At 38.7% G+C, this 26,002-nt stretch overlaps 1 protein-coding gene across 2 annotated transcripts in view; it reads left to right on the plus strand.

The window, feature by feature from the left end:
* Positions 1–26,002, plus strand: part of asic1b (acid-sensing (proton-gated) ion channel 1b) — a 183,486-nt gene that overhangs the window by 103,319 nt on the left and 54,165 nt on the right. Inside the window, exon 1 of one of the 2 annotated variants that reach the window (XM_042228841.1) lies at positions 1–25,810. The exons of the other annotated variant lie outside the window; for it this stretch is intronic. Within the exon in view, the coding sequence (XP_042084775.1) occupies positions 25,139–25,810 (672 nt within the window). The 5' untranslated portion in view covers positions 1–25,138. The remainder of the gene's footprint in view (positions 25,811–26,002) is intronic. 2 annotated transcript variants of the gene reach the window in all.

Raw genomic sequence — 26,002 nt, forward strand, 5'->3', positions numbered from 1 at the left:
AGTACTTTCAGATGTACTATTTGAATCTGAGCCATGTGTTTAATCATTCTTGAAAGAAAACAGAAATTTAGTTTGTCTTGAGATTCACATTTAATTGGATCGTTTTAATTGGAGCTTGTCTAAACATTTGTTAAAAAAAATAATCAACCCGTTATTTAACAAACATGTTTGTACTGGGCTGTGCAAATACAAGGGCAATTAATTAACACTGGTTAGTTGCTGTTTTAAGGGCTTTTTCAGAGAAAATACATAAATCTTAAGATATATTTCCATAAGTGATGACATTGTTAAGGCAGCAAACTTAAAAACACTGTGTCTAGTTTATGTTACTGCACAACCAAGCACACAATGCAGGGATTGTCTCTGAGTCACATTTTTGTTTTGTTCTCTCTTCAAACAATGGACGTACTTAGTCTACCTGCTGATCCCAGTACAGCTAAACAGGCTACAATCTGCAGCTTTGCCAGTTTCATTGTTTAACAGACTTCTTCACTGATTATACATTAATTTTATTTGGGGGGGGGGTCACTACTTTTTTTTCAAATATGATCATCAATTTGTCCTTCTTTTCTGTACTGTCATAAAACATTAAGTCTTTTAAGCAAATTTACTATGCAAAGTAAGTAACTAGTTTGGGTCGTCGTGTCCTGCCCTGTTTCCATATAGACTTTAAATCACAACATTTCCCCACCATTGTACTCTTAAATTGAGTTGTGAAGTTCCTGTTAAGAGACACAACGGCCAAGGTAATGAATTTCCACTCACCGTGTTTAGAGAGATAATTCTGTGCTGTGGTTTGCATAACCTACAAGCCTGACAGCACTCTAAGCCATTTTCACGCACAGAATGCAGCTGCCCAAATAGGAGGTTTGGGGCTTAGAGAAGCTTATACAGGCTAAAGGATTTGAGCCTTCGTCTTGCTCTCAGGAATACTCCTGAGGTTGTATATTTAGTCTGTAGACTAAGAAATGCACAAGAAATGAATTGTTTCCTCGGTTAAAAGTAACACTTTCTTACACTTTAAAAGACCAAAAAAAGTCAAATTATTGGATACAAAATAAACTAAATAGGCGTCTTTTGTTTTAACGTAAGCAAGAAAAGGTCCTGATTTATATTTTTCTTCGACACTGGTTGTATTTCTTCTGACTTCACACTTCTAGTTGCTCTTTCCTAGCCTTTTTTTTTTTTCTGACGTACTTCCTATATCCCTTTTTCACTCACCCCGATGCCTTCACCCCAGATTCTCTTATTTACGAAGGTCGCCAGAGCAACACGTATTTCACTTAAGTGTTGCAATCAGTAGTGACTCTGGGCATATAGAAAATGAGGAAATGCAATGTGAAGCACTTCAGGACAAGTGAAGTGTTACACTGCCATGCAGGGGGGCGTCACTCTTCTCTGTTTAATTGGCCTTCACTGAACAGTAAATCTGTCTTTTCGGCATCGCTCAGCTTCGCCACCGACACCTATCACTGATGGGATGAAAAGGCTGCTATCCTGCTGGAGTCTTTTGTTCATGAGAATAAGTGATGGAGCTATTACCCTGGTTGAACATGTGTAGTCTATTCTGGTTTAAAGAAAGTGGTTAAGCCCAATTAGTTTTTTTACATAGCTGAATGTCACTTATCTCCCTCTGAGAAGTTGGAACTTTGCGCCCTTAGGCCGCGTTGCCATAGCATATTCATGATGAAGTATGCTATGAGGCTTCCTCCTGAGAATTCATAAAAGAAAGCATAAAAGCATAATGCTTATCAGATAGGTTAGACTGTGCTCAGCAACCCAGAAAAGACTTCACCAGAGATACCCCTTCATCACCCCCTCCCCTATGTTCCCTATCTGTGTGCCAGCTGTAATAAAACACAAGCAGACCTGTTTGTGATATCACACATCAAAGACAGAGTGAGTAAAGTAGCACGGAGACTCATTTCCATACCCTTCTAAAGCAATCTGGAGAATCTGTCTCTGGCTAATGTAACAGCCATCATTACAGCAATGTAAAGGTGGAAATGAGATTGTGTTTTATTCCAGTGAGGTGCCTGAGAGGTTTATTTAGAAGCAGAATTTCTCTTCGTTAGCTGCGTATTAGGGTTAATGCACGGTGGAGTAGAAACACAATGGGCAAATCCCAAATTAATAAAACATTATTTGTAATTGTGAAATGTATTTCAGACTGGAGAAAGTGTCTTACTTACACGATAAGTGCTGCCCATTGTTGAAGCAGCTTGGTGACTGAATCATATTCGAGAATGACTCAGCGGCACATTCAGTTTTGTAGTACAAAATAATGAAAAGGTGAGTCACACGCCTGTCTTATGCATTGTGAAATTTAATTTCAGCACCTTAAGCTTTAATGGGAGTGTGTGATTTACCCAACGAGCACAAATTGGCTGCTGCCCGTCACAACCATTTACTATATAACACCTGTTAAAATAAATTGCAATTCATACACTCTTCATTAGATTACATAGTGTTTGTTTTGACAAATCCACCTGCTAGCCTTTTTAGTCTAACTGTGCTGTAAATCATAAAAGATTGAGCTTCACGTCCACATTGGTCTGGGTGGAGCTGCTGTGACTGGTGTGACTGGTTGTGTTGTCCCTTATAAAATTATAATTGATAGAATAACTATATTGTTAACCATGAATGTTGTTGGAACAGCCCAACACAGACAAATTACCTTACCATTTTAAAATGGTATGTCTTGTAGGTAGCTGAAGTTTCAAATGCTTTGATACACTCAGCTTTTGGCCACCTGTTTTAACAAAATTCAGCCCCACCAGTAACTTCTGCTATAAGGAAGTATTAGGCCACACCTGTTAATCTCTGGTACCATTGCCACAGGTGAATAAAATCAAGCAACCAATCTGTGCAGTTTGTCTTTTCAAATGACCCAATATTTGAAAGAAAGACCTCATCGAGTTTCAGTGTGGTAGTGTAATAGGATGCCAACTTAGCAACAAGTCAGTTTGTGACATTTCTTCCCTCCTGGATATTCCAGCTATAAGTGTTATTGTTGCAAAGTGGAAGTGTTTAACAACCACAGCAACTCTGCCATGAAGCAACAGATCAGATAAAGTCACAGAGCGGCGTCACTTAGTGCTGAGGCATATAATAATAACCTGCTGTCCTGATCTTCTCTGGCATTAACATTAGCACAGAAACTGTGTACCAGAAGCTTTGTGGCATTGGTTTCTATGGAAAAGCAGCTCATCTTGGTGTGTGTTATGTGTTAAATGTGTTAATGTGTTAAAGACACAGTACTTTTCTTCATAAGCTTTAGTGACAGCTTGTTTGGAGCTGAATATATTTAAATATTAATTATTCTAGGAGTCCACACTTCTGAAAAACAGTCTGTTCCTTATGTTCCCGAAAAATAATCAATCAATCCTTAAAGATTTAACATGTGACAACACAAAGGCATTTTTTAAAGACATAAAAAGTCAGACTGAATTTAAAGCCACATAATATGAGTTGAAACTAAATGTATTAAAATAAATGTATTTCATAAGCATGTGTTTGAGCAATAAATTAATTATTAAAGCTGTTTTTTCTTTCCCACTTAATTGATTAATGAGATTGTTTCAGTACCAAACAAGATTAAACTGTGCATGTTGACAGAAAGCAAGAATAAACGTTTAGGTGGGCTTCCCACTCTCTTTATATCATTTAACAAGAATGTCAAACATTTAGAGCGCACAAACGAGAGGGAGGGCCTGATTTCTCAAGGTAGCGTTAAAACTGAAAACATTCTGGAACCGAAACATTCTTCAGCACATCTGTGGTTCAGATAACCTAGCATCCGATTTTGCTGGTTACTACTTATAGTCACTTAAAGATTCTTGAAGATCCAACAGAGTGACAAATGACCTTGATGTCTCTGATAAGGCGGAAAAGAATAAAGCCCTCTGGAAAGAGTGAACACTGTTGAACAGAATGCACCAAGGCTGACTAAATCTGCTTTCACAAGTCGGTGTCCTGTGTGGCTTTTGAGAAACCAAATCTCACAACTTCAGAATGCTAGCTGACACAATACTTCTTATACATATTGAACATAGGGGTGTTGTCATTTTGCCCTTTCCCGGGCTCCACAAAAATTGGTATGTCCTCCTCCGAGCTGTAATCTTCTTGCTCTAATGACTGACCATCATCAAGCTCATCTCACGAGAGCACCAAGTGTGACTCCACTTCCACAGTTCTAAGTAAAATCCTGCCTGCCTCACTCAGCCCAACATTTAGTGTCATGGGTGATGTGACACAACAGCCCAGGTTTAAGTAAGCTTTAGGAGCACCGAATGGAGTTGTTGTTTTTAAAGCTAGTAATTTGTTATTTTAATTTAATCAGATCTGTTTCTGTTATCTAGCTTTTTTAATATTAATAAAATAAAACTAAACTATTTACCAAAAATCCGTACAGAAATGGAGTCATTACATTGCATCACATAGTTCTGTTATCAAACCAGACCTGATACTACACCAAATTACACCACTACAGGAAATAAAAATCAAATAAATAATAATTTTGAACAATGAAACAATGCAACATGTTTCTTTCAAGCACAATACTTAATTTTTATTTTTTTTTAGAAATCTAAGTATCTAAACTTTTTTTTCTCAGGAGGATATTGATGTAGATGTAGTTCAGTTGCACTACTCCACAGGACAGCTAATGTGGATGTTTAGCCAAAGGGGGCATTCTCTTAAAAACAACAACTGCAAGAGATGCAGAGAAAACGAAAAGACCTAAACACAATCTCTACAGGAAAAAAAAAAACAGCAGTGAATGGCCAGCTCTCAATCACATTTGAGAGCTGCATCCCTGGGGTGTGGTTCAAATTAGAGGTAGGAGTGTGAGGCGAGCCAAAGAAAACGGCAGGTGAAGAGAGAAGAAAATGAAACAGCTGTGAAGGCTGGCAGTGCAAGTGTTTGGCAGGAAGAGAAAAAGAGAAAGAAAAAAGGCACTTGAACAAATGCTCAAATGAGAAGTGAGAGGGGGGAGAAAAAAAAGTCCACAAGAGAGTCAAAATGAAAGAATAACAGAATTCCTCCCAGATAATTTCTTCAAAAGATTTCCTCAAGGAAGAGCTACAGCCTGGATTAAATTGTTAAAGGCTTGGTGGGAAAATATACTTGCAGCTCAATTCTGTTTTCCTGTCAAGTCCAATATATCAAGGCCACATAAAATTATGGTGTCAGTGTTGTGAAAAATAGCCATATTTTTAACCATCGTGTCTAGGATGTTTTACTTCAGCTTGCCTTATACCCAGTGGCAAGAATGGCAAGCTTTGTTTATAAAAGCTGGCCCCTTTGAGACTGAATGTAGTGGGTTAATTTTTTAAAGTATTATACTGCTACTGGCATACTCAAGTAAAAAGAAAAAGAAAGATAACAAATGGAGATAATTCATCTAGTACTTGTGTCTGTTTATTTTATTTTTTATTTACTGGCTAAAACTGGCTTCTGGCAAAGGTATGAGACTGAAGAGCTGCTTGATTCAGTTTTGTTTATTAGAGTCTGAGGAAAAAGTCAATCTAATTAAATAGAACTAGGTGGCTGAGACACAAACAATGCAGTACTTTCTATATTTATTGTGAGAAGAAAGTTAAGCACTCTTTATAGAACTCTTTGTTAACTAAAAAGCTTTAATGTTGTTGTTGTATCCTCACCTCAGCACAAATATATTGAAATAAAAGTTAAGTAATTTTGCTTGTCTAGCTTTTTTTAGTTTGTTGGATGAGATTTATGTGGCAATAATTGAAGAGTGTAATTCTGCAGGTGCAGCAGATATTTCAGTATAATCATTACTGAGCTCTCATCCTTAGCAACAAAAATATGTGACTTTTTAGCTGGTTAAATGTTGCTACTGGAGAACATGGTGCTCGTACTTAAAGTAGTGCTTCAGGTTGTTAGCATAGCCCAACGTGAATTTGTTCACTCTATGAACTAATTAGGCATTTAGCTTAAGAGGGAATGCTTACTGCACCACTCTGTATTCAGTCTATTTAGGCTGATCGCTGTTTTGCTTCATCGTTTGGAAATACTCCTTTAGCACTACTGCGAAAAACAAAATATTGGTGTCTGCTATTCGTCGCATCACCTGTCTACATCAAAAAAAGACCTTCAGTCGGAAGCAAATGTTTTCATGTTCTGCTGGCATTTTTCATCTGAGATGGCAGCTGCTCTGAGATACCAGTGATCACTGTGTCACATCACTAAGCAACATATTTGCTGTTTGTTGTGACATACTTATTTTCATGAGTTGTGTCTGTCTTCAGTTGGCAGTGTCAGAAAGTGTGTGTGTGTGTCATCTATATATTACTCACTACTGATACATAGTTGAAGAAAGGAATAAAGGCAACTTCGGGATGATCTTAAGCTGTTTTAATGCATGCATTACAGTTTTTTAAGCGTTACACAATAGAGGTACCAGTGAAAATTTAAACGTCTGATGCATTTGGAACGGACATTAAACGGTCTTTAACCTGCCAGCTCCCTATAGTAGAAAGTCTGCATGATGTCTGATTCTGCCAATTTGTGCCAGTGTGTGAATAGCACATGTAATAGTCCAATGAATTCACAGCGAGCATGAGCATCCTGTATTTTGCCACCTGTGCACTCTGTTCAGACAGCACCTTCGCATAAACGTGTCATCGGCTGTGTGCTCCATATGAGAGTAACTTATGACGTTGTCCCCGAGTTGTGTAAAAGAAAAACACTGTAGAGAAAGAAATATATGTTAATTATACAAAAATAAATAAAATAATAAGAACAGTAGTGATACTTTATTTATTAAACTCGCAGCGACTCTACTCCCGCTGGACTCAATTTGTTCGAGGTCTTCCCATCAGACAGGCGGTTCAGAGCTATCTACACACAGACAAAGAGGCTGAACACACAGCTTCTTCCCCAAAGCTGTAACACTGATGAACTCTGTCTGTAAATAATGTGGAGTCTCAATGTGCAATATTCTTCTGTTAAATTCTGTATGTTTACACCCCTCAGATATATATGTATATGTATTTCAGTCTGTAAATACCTCGTAACTGTTATCAGAAGTAAAGTGCAATATTCTCATTTCCAATCTCTTTGTATACATCCTTCCAATATGTGCATATATTCATATGTATTTCATGTGGTTCCATAATGTAGTGCTTTACACATCTGCCTAACAAGTGAAAGATTCCTGGGAGACACAAATCCCGTTGGGGTTGCATCAGGAAAGACTTCCGGTCTGAAAACCTGCCAAACATGCGGAGGTATCTGCTGTGGTCGTCCTTTGCGAATAAGGGCGCAGGCGAAAGTAGATTTATTTATATATTTTTAATCATTTTCTAAAAGTGTGCAATCATTTTACATTCTGTCTAATTCTGCTGCTGATGCACTCAAATCATTAAAAAGGACTCCTATTGCCCTTTTTATGTAAGTATTTTTTAAAAATTATACAAAATTACCACCTCTAATATAATAAAAACATAAATGCTATGCTTTTCGTACGTGTCAGTATTTATCTCTCTTTGAATATTATGCACCGAGCATTATAGCATTATTGTAATTTTGTTTTGAAGCAATAATAAAAGTATTCTAAAGATATATTAAAAGTATTATAAAGAGTTATTGATTGTGATGTGAAAGATTTTATGTATGTACCCTTGTGGCTGCCTGCCCAATGCTTGGTGCAGAGGGTGGTTAGGATTATCCATGATGGATCACAGTCTGTGACTTCCTTTCCACCACAGCTTCAGAAGTGTTCTGTTTTCAGCCAGCCTCCCTTCCAGTTTATACAGTCTGTTTATGTCACTAGTCCTGATGGTGCTCCCCCAGCAGACCACAGCAAAGGACACTGCTCTCTTCACTGACAGAAAACTTTGCAGCACATATTGAAGGATTTCAGCTTCACTGGACAAATCAATGAGCAGTCAGTGAATTTAAAACTATTCATATTATTTAAAGCATTAAAATATTATGAATAATAAAATAAAATAAAATAAAATGTAATCAGTACCCGGTTAAAACTGCTATAATAAACATGCATACATACATTTCAAAAAATACTTCAGTATTTAAATGGTGCCATTAAAATGCACATGCGTAATTATGTGGAATATAATTTGGTTTGGGGGTTGGGAAGGGACTTTTACCCTCTGACAGCTGGGATGGGCTGGAACTTGGCCCAGCTGTCACAGGGTGAAAGGCGGGGTACACCAGGCCTCCAGTCTATTGCAAGGTTGACACACACAGACAGATAATCACTCGCACGCACACATATGGGCAATTTAGAATCAAGGATTATCTTAACAAGCATGTTTGTAATAGTAAATTCAATAATTTAGTTTAGTGAAAGGGACTATTCTATTTTATGTAGTATTTAATATTTGTGATCTTAATTGATAAAGAATAGATTGATTGAAAGCAGAAAATATCTTTCGCTGCAGACCTGAGTGTCATTAAATTTCGGATTGAATCTCTTTCTCAGTTTAACTGCTGCTTGAAAAAATGTCCATACCCTTACCAAGTTGAAGCTGATCACACTGGATAAAAAAATAAAACTATTGAGAAATTAAAATGAATTGTGGGAATGGTCATCAGCTGCCCAAACAATAATTGTCTTTCTGCTTTGTTGTAACTGTTAACACTGACAGAACACCAGAGATGCTGAGTAAGAGTGGTGCCCTGCTTATATGTGTCCTTGTTTTCTCATGTGAATTGAGACAAAGTCAAACTGGTCATTAACACCATTGATCTTTTTTTTAAGCCAGGAAATCATGATCGACTTGCTGCTCTCCAGCTGATTGAGGTTGAACTGTTCGTCTGGATGGCTGCTCTTAAATCTTAGGTGTGTCCTGCAGTGTCATGAAAACATATAGGGTTCTATTGTGGCGTGCCTATAAGGTTTATATATCAAGCTTTGGTCATTAAAAAAAATACTGTGCCTGGATGTGAGTAATTGTAAGTGAGTTGTGATTTAGCACCAGTGGACACCCTGCAGAGCAGTGTTGTTGGAGTCTGCGAGTTTCCCTTCATTTCCTCGCTTCTTCCGTTCCTTCATCCCTGCATTCATCTCTCATGTGCTCCCTTCAACCTTCCCCCTCAAAGCAGAGCCTGATTCATTTTCTCAGTAACAGCCTCAGTTCCCTGTGATTTATATGTTTATGGTCATTACTGACGTTGAGTAATACATTTCCGTTTTTTCGCCTCTTCTCCGTCTTCCCCCATCTCTCGTTTGGCAGAGCCCTTGGGTCCTGCAAGGAATATCAATTACTGTGTTTCTGTTTAATCACAGTCTTTCGGTTCCTCGCACGGCACCACTTTAAGGCTGGAAAAAAAGAAAAAACAAGTTTTGTTCTTTAAGGTTTCTGCTGGTTAATAGTGGTTTTGACAAGGATTAAATAAAACAGCAAAGACTAACGGCCTTCTTGCTCATTTCTTCAAAGCACAGGGATACAATTTACTTTCATTAGCAATAAACTCTCTTCTGTGACTGGTAGGAATTTCTAACTGGTTATTTTGAACATGACTTATAACATTTACTGTCACAACTGCACCATAAGCTAAGAGCATGAAGTCATCTTTGTTACTAAGACCACATTCATGCTATAGTCTTTCCTGCTTGATTCTGAATTGCAGCTCTTGCTTGCTTTATTTTGGATGACTGATTGTGTCTATTCCAGGATGTGACCCATATCTGATACCATGTAAACTGACAGCAGAGTCAAAAAAATAAGCAGAGAGCAGCTGTAACAAAGAACATTGCAATCTGTCTTCTTACCCTTTGTTCTTCTACCATTTGTTTCAAGCACATTTCAGTTACAGTGGATGCACTTTCTGGTTTTAAATTAAGATGTCTAAAATAAAAACAAATGTGCTGTTTTGCCCCCTTTTCACATTCCAGTGTCTCATTTTTATTCAGTCATGCTGTCAAGGGTGCCAAAATGGTGAAAGATGCACATTATATCCGTTTATTTTAAAGAAACTCTCAAGTATAAAGTGAAAAAAAAGATTCAACAAGAGTATGTAAGTAAATATTTTCCTATCCCAAGTATATACTTCTTTTTTCTGTTATACATTAGTTAATTTCATGTTAGTTGGCCAGAAAATGAAAATTGTAATATGTAATTATGGCATCTACAGACTCAGGAAAATTGTAGATTAGCTGTTTGTGAAAATAAACAGTACTAGTAAGTGTCAGCTGCAGCTGTGAAGAGCACAGTAACTTCCCGTTCTTAGCAAGTGTTTGCCTTTCTGTTTGGGTTAACAAAGCTGTGCCAAAAGGAAGAACTGGTCATGCTGTCACTATGACAAAGGTGAAAATAACCCTGGCCAGCTATTTACTATAATTCACTATCTGGAGTGAAGAACTTTTATTTTTTTGTTTTTGCTTGTTTTAGTCAAACAACAGCAAGGGACGAGAAGCTGGGTGCTTTCAGTACAGTATTGCCTGCAGGGAATTTATCAGCTTTTGGTGGAATTGTATTTATTTTACTTTAAAAAAGATAGATAGACAGACAGATAGATAAAACAAGATGCTATTTAGGGAATACAACTATCCAAACCTACCTAGCCATGTGTGAAAAAGTAATTGCAAACAATTCCTCCACAGCAATGTGAAATGATGTTCACCAGTTATTGCAAACACTTGATAGCTGCCAAGGGTGGCACAACCAGTTATTAGGTTTAGTAGGCAATTACTTTTTTCACATAGGGTGAGATTTGGATAGGTTTAGTTCCTTAATAAATTAAGTCATATTTTAAAACCTAAATTTTGTTGCAGAACTAACCTATAAATTATTTGAACAAAAAAGGGCTCCTAACTCAAGAAAAAAGTTAGGTGCCTTTTCAAGGGATGATCCACTTCACACAATAGACAAATAAAAAATACATATTTTTAAATTGTATCTTTAGGCACTTTGTTACTAGCAGCTTGTCACAAAAACACATAATTTGTTTCCCGTTCTTTAGTTAAATCTAACACAGACAACCCAGAAACAACACCTTTTGACAGGCATAAAATAGTGTTTTTCTATCAGTAAGGTGATTCTCAAAGAACTGTTACCCAGAAACCTGGCATAATTCAACATGATGTGCAAAATGTCCTTAGAAAACTGCAGGAATTGAACAAGTGGAGGACAAAACAAAGAAGTGACAGGCTCAAAAACTTTTTTACAGCACAGAAACCGTATCTAAAAGTTTTGTCCTTGAGAAACAGGAAAAGAAAAAATCAAGAAAAACTTGACACAGTACCTGAGCGATGCATCTGGCCTTTCAGGTGATCCATCTACTAATTCCTGAAGCCTCATCAGAAATGGTTGAGTAAAAGCATGCCTCTTTTCACATAAGGAAGTGAAAAGAGAGAAAATGCTGAGGTAAATTATACAGGAACTGGGCTTAACTGGGCACCTCTGTCATGGTTTGGGGCCACATTTTAACCAGTGGTTTTGGAGATCTTGTCAAAACAGATGGAACTATGAACGCAGAAAATGTAGGTAAAAAATGCACTTGAAGTGACATACTTGGCTTATATGTTTCTCATTTTGGACATTCATTAAATCTTTGCGCCTAGGTGCTGGACAAGCAGCATCATTAGTGGTAAAAATATATATATATATTCTTCCCTATATTTTTATTCAAGATTGTTTAAGATTGTTATGTTATATAACATATCTGGTCATCCCATAAATTCTAGAACAATAACTAGAATTTACTTACAATCAGTTTGTTTGAGGGCTAAAGCACTGATTCATGCAAAACATTATTCCTGAAATTCAACTGGAGCAGGTTAGTGACAGATGTGTGGCTTAAGTATACTGCAGTGGCAATTTCCTAAATAACATCACTCAGCTCTTCCCAGAAATTGACTCAGTCATTTGCAGGAGGCTGATGTCACCCCCCAACAGTATTTACACATACACATCAGCACATTGTCAGCATACTGACTTGCAGTCATTTGATTAGCAGAGAAAAGGTTTCGGGAGGTATAAGGCTCCAGCGAGAGCAAAGTCAACCACCTCATTACTGGCTCCTCGTCAACTACATCAAAGTAGCTTCCCAGAGTCATTCACTTGAAAGTTGGTGGTTAACACCGGCTTTACACCTCTTGATGGAAAAGATGCTTGGGTTTTTCATTTGGTTGACTTTATATTTGGGCCCCACTGCAGCTACCTTCTCTATAATTTTCAGCTTTCTCAGCACAGAGCTCTAATGAACTGTAACTCCCCATACAGTATGTCCTTTTTTTCCTCTTTGAATTTATTTAATCCAGCCAGGTAGCAACCTGCAGCATTTATCAAAGAGGACTGAGACACTATCCCTTAAAGGCAGGATTTATTCCCCTTAAGTGTCTTAAAGTTCACAGGAGTACAATAAGTTTATTTCCTTACATAAATAATATAGTGCAGAGACATACTGAAAAACAGTCTTGTTAACGTAGAGGTTGGTTGGGTAAATCAAAATCTACATAAGCCTTGAATCAGTAAGATTGGTGAAATAAAGCGTAAACAAAATATGACCAATTTTCGGCTCTCAGATCCTTTATCCAGTGGGAGAAAAACATACCGCATAAGGAGCTTACTCTAGAGGCGGAAGAAAAACTAGAAAAAGAAAGAAATAACGAAGATGCAAGTAGCTCTGTCCTTATCGCTAAGATAACAGAGGATGCTTTTCTTCCCTAAGCTGTGTTTTCACGGAGGAATTTCTCCACTGTGATGCAAACATCATCTGGCTTGTAAATTGGGCATGGAGGTATAATACCAAACTACTTGAGGCTGTCACTGCAGCTCCTCGGGACATAGTTTAATGACTGCCCCTTGTTGATGTAGATGCCATGTGGCTTTACTCTGAAAGTACTGTTTTTCTTTCTTTTTTTTTAAAGTTTTATTCTCTTCCCTCCATTTGATGTAAATCCACACACGTGTATTTTTTATGTCTGTTTTTATATTATCTAACACTGACTGCCGGTGTGAACAGAAACGTGCATGTTTGAACATGTCGTGGCCAAACACTTTGAGCTAAAAGAAATTAAAAATGATTTTTAAAATGCATCAGCAAAGTGAGAGAGTGAGATGGCAAGAGAGCAGCAACACCAAAGAGGAGAAACATTACTCTGCCATAATGAAATAGAAGTGACCTTCCATCTTTCAGTGTTAGCTGTCTCAGCTGCCTGAATTAACTTTTCCCATCATTCTCACTTCTCTGATGTAAACGGCATACATGCCACAGCACAACCTTGCACTCTCATGTTTATTAATTTCCTTCGGCAAGAGGTGCGCTAAATCATTGACCCTCTTTCGGTGCCTCGTACTCCAGCTGAGCATGGGAACGAGAAGGGCGTATTGATTTTGCCCCCTTCTAATCAGCCGCTAGGCCCTTATTTGGGATGGGGAAATCTCATATAGTGAGCGCCTGTCAGCACCTGTCCAGATACTAATCTTCACCAGTTGATGGCTCTCTAATCTTTTCACCATGTACAAGGCTGAGGGGGTAAATGTAAAGTATTAAATGTCACATTAATTCTTTGGACATCCTCCAGAAGATATTTGATCACTCTTTGGATATGGCACTGTAAGCAGTGTATGCTTTAATTTTTTGATGGTAAAGGATATAATGAAAGCGTAACACGTTTCTCTCTTAATAACTGAATCCTTGGCAACAAGCCTAACTCTTTTAATACCTTTTTTTAATTGTTTTTTAATTGCTCAAGTTACCCTGCATTTCTTTTCTGTTTTCCTCTCATACTGAATGTAACTGCAATTAAAGCACAACTATTCCCTTGTCAACTTGCCACCATATTTCCATTTTATGATGCTGTTTTTTGTCTGAGGCATGCCTAGAAGTTAGATTTAGAAGAACAAACAGCTGTACAGGGATAGCCTCATTAGGACACAGAGGTTTGTTGATTAAAATGTGACTCAAACCTTCCACCCACCTGCTTAGGGAAATTGATATGCCTTCTGCAAGACATGCAAATTTAGGACCTGGCATTATGTTTTAAAGATAGTAGATCCTGTAATGCAATATGCTGATTAGTGATGGTCCTGATAGATGGATAGCTGGGAGAGTTAGAATATAAAAGCCTTCAGGTCTAAGGCTGCTTAACAACCTCTTTGTGGAACTGCAGAGATCAAAAACGGTGGTTGTTGCTACCCCAATTAGCCAAACCATCCACGTCCTTGACAAATTTTTCATTTTACTAGAAGATACAATATAATCCAGTTAGCAAATGAACGAAATCCAATCTTGTTTTAAATGGTGATGAGTGTGTCAGGCTCCTGTGAGTGTTGGCTCTCTAAGTCTTGCAAATAAATTGAGGTACCCTCAATAATCTAGTTACTATAAACTCCTCCTTGGAGCACTTGTCATATTATCTGACATGACAAATAGATCCAAGCTGAAGCATCTAGCTCCCACCTTCTCCCTCACACTGCTTTTGCTCCCCACAGGCCTCCCTCCTTCCCTTTTTTCCCCACCAGTTTCCCCTACCTTGCTCCTGCTCTCCAGAGGTGCAGAATACTAAACTGGGTACACAGATGCACCGGGTCCTTACACTGAGATATTCATGTGTGATTGCAACAGCTGAATCTGGCCTCAGTTGACAGCCCATCATCTATGGCGGAATAGAAGTGGAAAAGGAGAAAATGTTTGTTGGCTGCACATTTTGTGGCAGTGTTGGAGTAGCTGTTACATGTGTGTTTCCACACGTCTCTGTATGAGAGACTGAAAGCTGACAGGGGAAAAAAACCCTCACTGCTTTTTTACAGCATGCATGTGCCTGCTTTCAAAAATGCATTGATGTGTTGAACACTAATGTGCCCCACAATATCTGTGTCCTGCCTCGCTTGCTCTCTGGCCTTGGTTAAAGCAGCATTGTGTGTTCCAGCTCATGAGTGATTAAACTGAGTGCCAGTGCGAGCTGCTGAGCTCTGACTCTGACTCACACAATGATAATTTTAGCAGCTGACATAATGGTGTTACTGTGTTATCATTAAAGTCAGTGGCGATAGAGTCAAAAAGAAATTTCTAAAGATTTAGTGGAATTTTTTTCTTTTAATTGCAATGTTTATTGTTCTTGTTGGTTTTCCAATCTTGTGTTTTTTCATACTTCATTTGCATTACAACTGAAAAATGTGCAAATAATTACCTGCACCATCTGCCAAGCACTCAATATGACCTCATAAAGTTCACACTCTGTGTCACAACAACACAATTTTTGTAGTTATGGATTTAAATCAAACAGTCAATATCTGAGTGAAGTGCAGGCTGTCGGTTATAATTTAAGGGGTTTTACAAAGATTTGGCATTAACTGTTTAGGAATTACAGTCATTTTTATGCACAGTTCTCCATTTTCAGAGGCTTGAAATTAATTGGACAATTGACTGACAAGCACTTTTGTGACCAGCTACCTTGTTGTTTCATAACAAACAAAGCAGATATAATGTCTGAAGTCCATTCACAGTGTTGAATTAGTATTTTTTAAGGTTTTTGCTGTAAGTTTAAATATAAAGTCCAAAGAATAGTGCATATCTTTAGGTGTAAATAAGTAAACCTATGAACAAGATAGCAAAAACGTCGGGAGTTTAAAATTCAACTATCACGGTCATCGTTAAAAAGAATGAATACACTGACCAGCTCAGCAAAACCAAAAGGCTTGAAAGACTGCAAAAGATGACAGAATTCATTACTGGATAGTAGACTAGATACTTCACAGCATCCAGTTGAGTCAAGAACCCAGTCTCAGGGATGTAGGCATATTATTGTTAAGGCCTACAGTCAAGGCAAGTCAAGGCCTTCATGAATGTAAAATAAGGTGCAAACCACAGGTTACACTCAAGAACAAGAAGGGCAGATTAAAATTCTACAAGACCCTGCATAGTTCTGAAAAAAATATTTGGACAGATGAAACCAAGATTAGCTTTCACCACAATGATAAGAAAACACATTATGCTCTGTTTCAAATAGACAGATAATGGAGGCAATGTTGGCACTAGTGTTTATTGATCATGTGACTGGTGATAGTTAGCACAGGGCTACATTTTCTGATAAGATTGAACCAAAATGCTGCAATGACGATCATACATTCTTCACAGTGAATATGGAGGAAATCTAATTTGGTGATGTCCATAGGTTCAGGCAGTAATTGACCATCAATGATGCTCATCTAAGTATTAAATCCTTGTATTTAAAATTATGTCCAGTTACTTTTAATCCTGTGAAAATGCAGGACTATGTGTCAAAATGACTGTGAGTCCCAAACAAACTCTGCATTTCAATCACATATTGATTATTTGATTTGTCTTTGTCCAACAATTTTATGGATCTAACTGTAGGTGACAGCTATTGTAGTAATATTCTGTCGGTGCTGTGCTTTTGGAAACCGAATTTCCCAGAGGAACCCACCTGAGGGATTAATAAAGTTTTATCTTATCTTATCTTAATGGCCACAGAAAGGGGGAAAAAAAGAGGAAAGAAAAGGTTAAACTGAATATGTATGATAACATTCGAATATATCTAATTTGCCACGAGTTTGAGCTGAAATTGCTGCATTTTTGAAAAGCTGTGAATCTGCATTAATGAGTTAGACTTGCAGTTTTCCATAATTTATTGGCTTCCAAAAAATCTGCTGGGGAAAACTTCACAGAGTTATTTTGAGAAAAAAAATATATTGCCAAGCTAACTCCTTGCTGTTTCTGAGGGCTTCAGTCACTACCATCTCCTTTCAATCAGAGCAAAACCAAGAGTGTTCATGCTGTGTCGCTTGAAGGAAATTTAAGTCGCAATCCATACTGAGTTTTGAGCAACTAAAGTCTTATTTTAGAGCAGTGTGAAATTAATGACATTTGTTCAGCAACCATAATGAAAATCTTTCGCTGACAACCGAGTTTCTAGCTGAATGTTTTTAACATTTTTTTTCCCAGACTTTGAAAAAAAGTAATGCTGCGTATCTGGGAAGGAAGCAAGACAGCAAATGTCATGATTGTCACATAATTCCTGTGAATTATTTGCATTGGTGTCAGACTGCAGTAATGGCAAGACAGACAAGGACACATTATGTCTGAGCCAGAGAAAATACCCCAGACTTTCAGACCACAACCTCAGCATATTTATGTGATATACATGCAAGATGACTTCAAAAATAAGCGTGATTGGCTATTTAAAGGCTTTAGTGTGGACTAAATCGATGCATGCATACCGAGCGAGTTTGACAAGCACTTTTTGGTACTTATGAAATGATGCAGATGGAGGTCTTCAACGCAGACTGACTAATCACTGATATTAGCCTTGAGATCCCAAAGCTGTGTGAGTCTGGGTGTGCCCTGATGAATTTGCTTCATGAAAATGCCACCAAGTGACATATTTAAACCATTCTGCTTGATAACTGCATGCCTCTTGGCTCTTGTGTTAAAAGGCAGCCTGCTTACCCTCTGGTACTCATCTTTGTAACACTGGGACACAGACGGGGAAAGGTAAAACTAGGAGAGCGATGAGATAGAATCAGAATGAATCAAACAGAGGTAGAACGAGCACAGGCTGACTCAAAATGGTTGAAAAGGAGAAACAGGAGACAGAGGAGACTTCAGCGCTGAGGTAATGGGTTAGTCTAAAGTGATAATCACATTCAGAGGGAACCTGGTGCCACAAAAAAGAGAGCAAGACAATCAGCGAGCCACAATTATTGCCCTCTGACCCAGCTGCGTTTGATATGTCAATCAAAACCAGAGGGAAAAGGAGGCTCTCGTGCTCTCGACTTTGATCTGAACAGGCTGGTGCTTCTATGAATTCCATTGATTTTAAAAGCAAACATATGATGTCTTTATTGATTCCAACTGTCTGCTCCTGTTAAAATCCCATCTGGCATCCATATACAGCTTCAATCCAGCGCTAATTGCTCGACCTTAACAATTTAGCTTTGTCTGTGTCCATTTCAGTCTAGTCTTTTTTTTTCACATTTTAAGTACTTGGCAGCCTGGCTGCTGCCAGCTGCATATCATTATTAGATACCCGCCACTACCTAGTGTGAATTTCAAGCATGTCATAAATATCAACACCACTTGAAATGCAGGGCCGTCACTGCCACATGGAGCTCACTCTCGTATGAACAAATATTTGCCGGTGTCTTTGATTTTGGTCTGCATCACAATGAAAGCCCTCTTCAGATTGTCCACTGAGCAGCAACCTCTTCCTTCCTTTGTTGTCTGCATTGCTTCATTGTCAGCGTGTAGTCCAAGGAGCTGCAGTTGAAGGGGTGAAGGGGAAGAGAAATAGTCAGAAGAAAGTAAAACTCAGAGCCAGAAGGGACCTCTCTTTGAAGGCTTTAGTTGGCACTGATGCTGTGTCGAAAGTGAGGTGGGCTGTGGGCTGTTACAGGCTATATACATCGACTTCAACTGAATTGTGTTCCACCTTCATCATGGTTGTTGCAGACTTGTGTGTGCAGCCCCAGTTTCCATGTTACACTTTTTTCCCTGCTTCACTTCATAGAGTGAAATAGACTTGCTCGTGTAAATGGATTCCTATATGTACTGGCAGGTGAATATGTACTGATAAAAAACGATAAGCTTCTTTCAGCTGCTCACTTATTCGTGGATGATCCTCGTATTTGATTTGGCACAGTGGGTTGGATCAGAAAGGCGATTTGTGCCTTCTCACAGTCTCAAACCGGGGATCTTTTGCACCTTAGTCGAATGCATTCACTTTCAATATGTATCGTTACTATATACCCAGGGTGAGCTTATATGCCGCAGTAATGCACAAATGTAGGCAGCAGACTGTTCCAGACTGCTCCCCCTGCTCTAAACTTTTGAGGCACAAATATTGTAGGTTACTGTGTGGTCTTGTTTCCTAACTGTGAGTCACAAAGTGAACAAGAGAGTGGGAGGATGGGACAGTGATACCACAGGTTTCTGTAGGCCAGAAAAATACACTGGGTCAGAAGTAGAGAGATGCTAACAGTTACAGACACCCTTTTTACAAAGCAAACATTCAGTGACCTATAATTGTGTAACAGTTAGTTTGTCCAATGACTACAGTGTCTGATTTTCATGGTTTTCATATAGAAAGGTGTGGAGGTGTGCTGAATCAGAAAAAAAAAAATCTGGTATGCAGGTGTAATAAAATTCCCTGATGCTAAAACAACTTTCAAACACTGACGATTTTGTAAGGGGGCGATTGGCCCTGCGTGTCGAATGGAAAAACCAAACACACAGTAAACTGAAAAACAGCAGCTCCCACATTTCGTCTCATAAAAGCCCATTAGTCAGCACCCGTGATTGTGAGGCCACCAGTGAATCTACAACCTCCCCGAATCTGCTCTTAGATGACGTCAGGTTTAAAAGACACGGCTTGTTATCTATTAATATTGTGTCATTATGACTTTTGCCTACAAAGGCTGCTTTAATCTTCTCGCTTATCTTCTCAGTGTAGTGCAGTGTAGTGCCTTCAGTGTATTTATTCTGAGTTATTGCTGTAGTAGCCAAATCACATAATCGCTATATTTGATTATTATTGCTATATATTTTATTTATTTTACTTAAAGTAGACCTGGCATGCTTGGTTTCACCTCTCTATTTTTTATCATTAATTCAATTAGTGTGGCTTTGCTTGATTTACAGGTTAAAATAATCCGTATTTGTCCTACACTTGGTCTTGGTTCTTCGCCTCGTTTAATCCACTCATTAAAACAAGCCATTTTAGCTCCTTTCTCTTTAATTCCACCTTTCTTTAAGTCACCATTCTTCTGATTTGCCATCGCTTGAAAGCAGAAGGTAGTGAGTAAACTGTGTCCACTCTCACTTTCAGACACCCAAAGATACACATACACATTTCCCAAAATGTGTTTGTGTATTTTACAATGCTGTGTAAAGCTCTTGAGTCCTTCCTCATTTCTTTAGATTGTGTTAGGAAAATTGGAAATAGGTGCCCTGAGTTGTTGAAACATGTCCAGATATACACAGAAACACAGTATATACAACAAAACACAGTTTGTATAATGGGCTTGAAAGTCAGCATTTGGTACGACCACATTGATTCTCCAACACATGATCGGAGGCCCTTTTTTTCTCTGTTAAGATGATCCCACACTGCCTCGGTAATGTGGAGGTATTTGGTGCTTCGCTCTGTGTTTTTCTATCCAGGTATGCTTTTACTGCATTAGCAGTGTGTTTGGGATCATTTTCATGCTGAAACATGAAGCTGTTGCCACCAGATGGTATTACATGGTGAATCAAAATCTGATGTCACTTTATTGTGTTCGTAATTCCATCAATTTCGACAAGCTCTCAAACACCACTGGGTGGAATAAAGTCTCAAACTGTCACAGAGGCTCCACTGTGTTTTACAGACAGGCTGTAGACACTCACTGCTCTACCTCTTTCCTGATCTCCTCTGTATATACTGATGACAACTTGAACCAAAAATGTCAAATTTGCATTCAACACTCCATCAAGAGTTTTTACACTGGTTTTCAAACCAGGTCTTGTGTAACTTTGCATACCTCAGCCTTTTCTCCCTGTTTGCCATCTGAAAGAATAGCTTTTTGACCAACACCCTTCCACTACGACCATTTCTGATGAGGCTTAGCTGAACAGTAGCTAAGGTGTTGGATAAAAGGCTGGATGATCTCTCAGGTCCTGTGTCAAGAAAATTATTTTGAGATACTGTTCAACAACTGCAAATAGTTCTTTAAGTCTATCACTTCTTATATATTGCTGTGTGTCCAGTTTGCTCAAACTTTTTAGTACTCTGATTTTTTCAGGAGAGACGTCACACCATGCTAAGATATGCCAAGCATTCAAGCTTCAGTAGCTTTTTAGTAATAACCTTGTAGATGCAAAAATACTATTTTATGCCTGTCAAACTGTCATTTCATATCTCTGGAATTTTTCATACACTGAACAAAAAAAACAGCAACAGATTTGTTTTTTGCAACAGGCTGCTGATAACAAAGTATCAAAGGCACAATTGAAATGGATAGACACAACACTGGTTCATCTCTTGAGTTAGATGCACTTTTATGCTTTAATGATTTATAGGTCAGTGCTTCAGTGAATTAACAAACAAAAAAAATGTTCCTCTGAAAATAGTCTGGCACAAGAACTGGACTGAAAATGAGAGAAAAAGCTGCCAAAGAAAAACTCTGAAAGACCTTAGAAACCCCTGAGAACGGTTGGTCGAGACCACTTTAAAAATAATACAAGAAAGTCTGGAAGACGTTTGGAAGAAAAATATGAAGAAATGGAAGAATCTTTAGAGTTTTCCATCATAGGTAGTGATGGCAGGACACGTGCTAGCCTCATGAGACTTTTTAAAAAAGCCATTATCTGTAAACATGACTAAACTGCATTGTCTCCTATTGTGAGTCAAGCTCCGTCTATCACAGAACTGATTTTCCTATTATGAGTCGTACTGTATGACAGGTCATGAGGTTACTTTTAGCCACCTCTGCACTTTCATAAATGAGAAATGTGTTGTTTGGCAACAGCAGCTCCCTTAAAAAAATAGGTCATTGTTCTCTCCATATTGTTTCCTCCGAGCAGAGGAGCTTCTTCGAATAACACTATCTCTTTCAGATAGCAGTCCCCCCAGCTGAAAGGTGAAGACAGAATATTGTGTTATAGAGAACAGCATCATTGCCTTTGGCCTTGGCGTCACTCTGCCCCAGCATCTTGTGGGAATGGACCAGCTCGGTTCTTGTTTACTCGTTCTTTGTTTTTCCTCCGCATGCCGAATCCATTGAATCTGACAATAAAGCAGGAATATGAATACTTGGATATTGATTGAACACTGCCTCTGAGCAAGTAATACTGTTGCTTTGGTGTGTCAGCTCTTTTTTGTGATATCTTTATTTTGTCATCTTGACTTTCCCCTCCTCTCTTCAAAGCCTGACTAAAGTCAGATTAATAAGGTTTACATAAATTATCAGAACTCATCAGACATCAGTTCAGTCTGTCAGTTTGTGTGTGTATATGTGTGTGTGTACATGTGTAGACATCTTTATGAGGACAGAAAATTGGCATGACGCTATACTTGTGGGGACCTACAGTCAGTTATGTGGACAAAATGCCCATCCCCACGAGTTTGAAGGCATTTTTGAGGCTCAAAATGTGATTTTGGTGTCAGTGTTGCAATTAAGTTATGGTTAGGTTAGGTTTTGATGGTTAAGGTTAGGGTAAAGGACTATTAAAGCATTATGTCAATTAGATGTCCTCACGAAGATATGAAAACGAGTGTGTGAGTGTGTGTGTGTAAAGGAAAGCGAAAGTGCGGATATTTTCACTGCTTCATGTTTTCTCTGTTTTGGGGTGTTTTTTTTAAAGCGGGTATGTTTCTCTGCATGTGTGAGTCCATGTGTGTACATGTGTGACTATGCGTGTTCTGAGTAATGGGCTTTGTGCATCCTCTCTTGCTGACGGCTACGATGTATCCATGGCAACGCCAGGTCGATCCTAGCTGTAAGCGGAGCTGGTGAGAGGAACTTGAAAGGGAGCATTAAAACCTCTCCTCTCATCTGCCCTGCGCTCTTCTCACTCCGACAATGGTGAAATGCACGGCCTTGTTGAAATCCTACCCCAGGGGTGTATACTGTAGCAGTGACAGCGAACACTCGCACCTCAACACTGCCATCTTTTGACCTGACACAAGAATGTATGGAAATGTTTATGTTTTGTTTTCATTTGTGAAAACATAGAGTTGGTTTCCCTGAAAAGTTAAAGTTAGAAAAACAAAATCTCAGAATGAGGGGTATCTTTTTAAGAATTATTTCAGAAATGTAATGCACAAGAGACAAGAAGAAATGTGGAGAGATGGAGCAGTGAAATAACAAGCCCCAAAGGTTTTAAATCAGATTTCAACTGGGCCCCACATATTGGCCAACCACTGAACCTGTTCGTTCATTCATTCAGAGAAATTTAGCTGGAGCGTTGTCACATTTTAGCTATTCCAGTTAAAATCTCACAAAGAGAAAGAAAGCAGATAATCCAAGGAATGGCATCGATCTAAAAATGTAAAAGATAAATAAAAAGTACTTTGGGCTTCACAGTTTGTATCTTCTTGCTCTTAAAATGTTGCCAATCGAGTTTTCTGATGCTTTGTGATGACACCTTCAGCCCTGAGGAACATCTACAGGATGAGATGTGCTGCTGTTGCCCTCTAGTGGATTTCACAAACATGAAGGAATAAAACGACATAAAAGGAGAAACAAATGGTGAAAAATGGAGCCAGACAATCAAGATGTATCCATTTTGAGGAAAGCATAGTCGCCAGAACAAACACAGATTTATTGTAACTCTGTCAGTGTGGCTATACTGATGTAGACTGAGTAATTAAAATATTTTGGCACACAAGGCTCAACTTATTTTATCCAAAGGGTCACTGCACTGCTGTTGCACAATTTAATTTTCTCCACAGTTTCACAACTTAGCATTTCGTTCCAAATCTAAGGCGTTAGTGTTTGTGAATATTCATGCAGTAGTACTTCACTGAATACCCAGAGACTTCAGCTGGGGGAGCTCCATGACCTTCTTGTTAGGTCAGGTTTGATACCGGAGGCTATCTAGTGATCATTAATAAATATTCAAGAACCACAGCCCATCAGGGTCTGCTATGTCAAGCAGCCTCCTGCATAAAGCTGCAACTCTTTGTGGTTTGCTCTCTTATCATCAATAGTTTGGGGGTTTGTTTTTTTCTTTTCTTTAGACAGTCTTCACAGAAGTCTTGTTCCTTATCCACACTGTTCACTTGATATTTACATTTCCTCCAATTAAATCAGACTGGCACATTACGGTAAGGCGTTACGCAACGAATCAGTTGAGGTAATGTGTTTTGCATTGGTTTTAGAGGTTTAGTGTGTCTATTCCTTTGAAGTATCCTGTGGTACCATTAGGTGTAGGTTTTTATTGTAAAGTGTGTTGTCATCCCCCTAAATGCATCTACCATTTCATTTTCTGGCACCAACATGTTTCTGAAAATAATCTCAGTTGTCTAATGGAGGTGGATCAATACAGATGGCTCGGTCTCATACACTTCCTTTTCATATCACAACCAACACCACCTCTGGGAATCTGCATTTATCACCATATTCAATAATGCGAGCCTCCATCTGAGATGTTTTTTCTCTCGCTCTCTCTTCACGACTTCTACATATTTGCTTTCAGTTAATCTGCTTTCCACAGAACTGCTTGCAGCTATGTGGGGGTATGTAATTTGAGTAAGATCTGTTGATAAAATGAGGCATTAGATTGAAATAACAATGGGCAAATGGAAGTCTTGATTAAATTCCTTGACTTCTCTCCTTGGTGTTTGCTAATTTCTTGAGCTGGAATCAGACGTAAACTGCCTACCTTCTCACTCAAATTGTTCTTAAAGGAGCATTTACACATTAGCAGCATCGTGCCTTTCTCTTTACTTTTATTAAAATCTTGATTTGGTTTAAAGCTCATCGCAAACACAAATCCTACTGCAATCCCACTGATCTCTGCACTGCATATTCTAATGACTGACTCTTTGCTTAGCTCCAGTTGTACTGTATCTATAATACCTAGGTATTATTTCCGTTTGATTACACAATTGTGCTGAGATCATTTTATTTTCAGAGGATGAGTGAGTTCAGTCCAAACAGTGCAATCAGCAAAAATTTATCAGCCTATTCAGTGCTTTAGCTCTTACATTTTCTCTCTCCCATTGCATCAACACTTCCTTTTTTTTCCTGTAAATGGTGAAACTCTGCCCTAGCACAGTGACCTGTAGCCGGGCCCAGCGGGAGTATTCTGTGTCCTATACTTCTCGTGGCTTCACCTTCTTTAGCCTCCTCCTCCGTCCTCTTCTTCTTCTCTTTTTTCTTCACTCTTTCGAAATTGTCTAAGGGTTGGATCTGCCCCCAAGACAAAAGGACAAATCCAAGCAAGGCATCTCACTTCATCTCTGAATGGGTGTGGATGGCAGAAACCAGAGTGCCTATACTAGATTGTTTGTTCGCTTTGATTCAGGAGTTGTTATGACTTTTGGGACCATATTTGTCCTGTTAGCTCAGTGTTTTTTGAATCAGTAGCCAAATAACGCATACTTTTCTTCTTGAATCATTTCATTGTTTCAGTATTTTGGGAGTTTTTTAAGGACTTAGACTTCTGGCTTCAGCTTTATTGATTCACTGTTTTCACTATGCCGCTCCGAATTATGTGCACCATCTCCTTTTCTGCTGATGACGAACCTAGCAGGGGATATGGTAGCGATGGTTTTGACGACCACTACAAGCGGGTAAAGAAACATTATAGTGATGGAGACTCACAGGAATGCCTGGATAGGTGTAGTCAGGTAGATGATTGCACTGATGAGGAGGATAATGTTAGCGATGTAGATGACCTCGCCACTTTTTTTGGCAATTGCTCGCTTCACGGAGCTAACCACGTGTTTGTAGAGGACAGTAAGTTTGGTTTTCGCCAGGGTTTGTGGGCACTGGTCTTCACCTTAGCACTGTCTGCTTTCATGTATCAAGTAGTTGACAGGGTTATATACTACTTCCAATATGATTATATTACAATGCTTGACGAAAAAGTGGCAAACAATATGACCTTTCCCGCTGTAACTGTATGTAACTACAACTTCATACGAAAGTCTCAAATGAGCTACAGTGACCTGATCTTTATGGGTCCTCTTCTGGGCTTTGAAGAAGGCATGGCACCAGGATTTCCCCTGGCTCCAGAGCCAGACCGCCCGCTGGGCTCTCGCTTCAGTATGGATGAGTTCTACAACCGCACTCGACATCGCATGGAGGAAATGCTACTGGAGTGTAACTTCAGAGGTATAGAATGCGGCCCCGACAGCTTCACAGAGGTAATTTAATCCAAGACCCTCAAGGCAAGATTTTTTTTTAAATAGTTTCAAAATATTAATCTTTTTGGGAACCGTCAGATTCTGACTTGGAAATAATCAGTGCAAGTTTGTACTTCGTGTTATCCATATATTTGCAAGGTACTCTATGTGCATCTGGTTGACTTGATACTTCTGATTCATTGTTAATATTGT

This window comes from Haplochromis burtoni, unplaced genomic scaffold (genome assembly GCF_018398535.1).
Source record: "Haplochromis burtoni strain Fernald_Lab_line unplaced genomic scaffold, NCSU_Asbu1 Contig_357, whole genome shotgun sequence".
Classification (NCBI taxonomy): Eukaryota; Metazoa; Chordata; class Actinopteri; order Cichliformes; family Cichlidae; genus Haplochromis; species Haplochromis burtoni.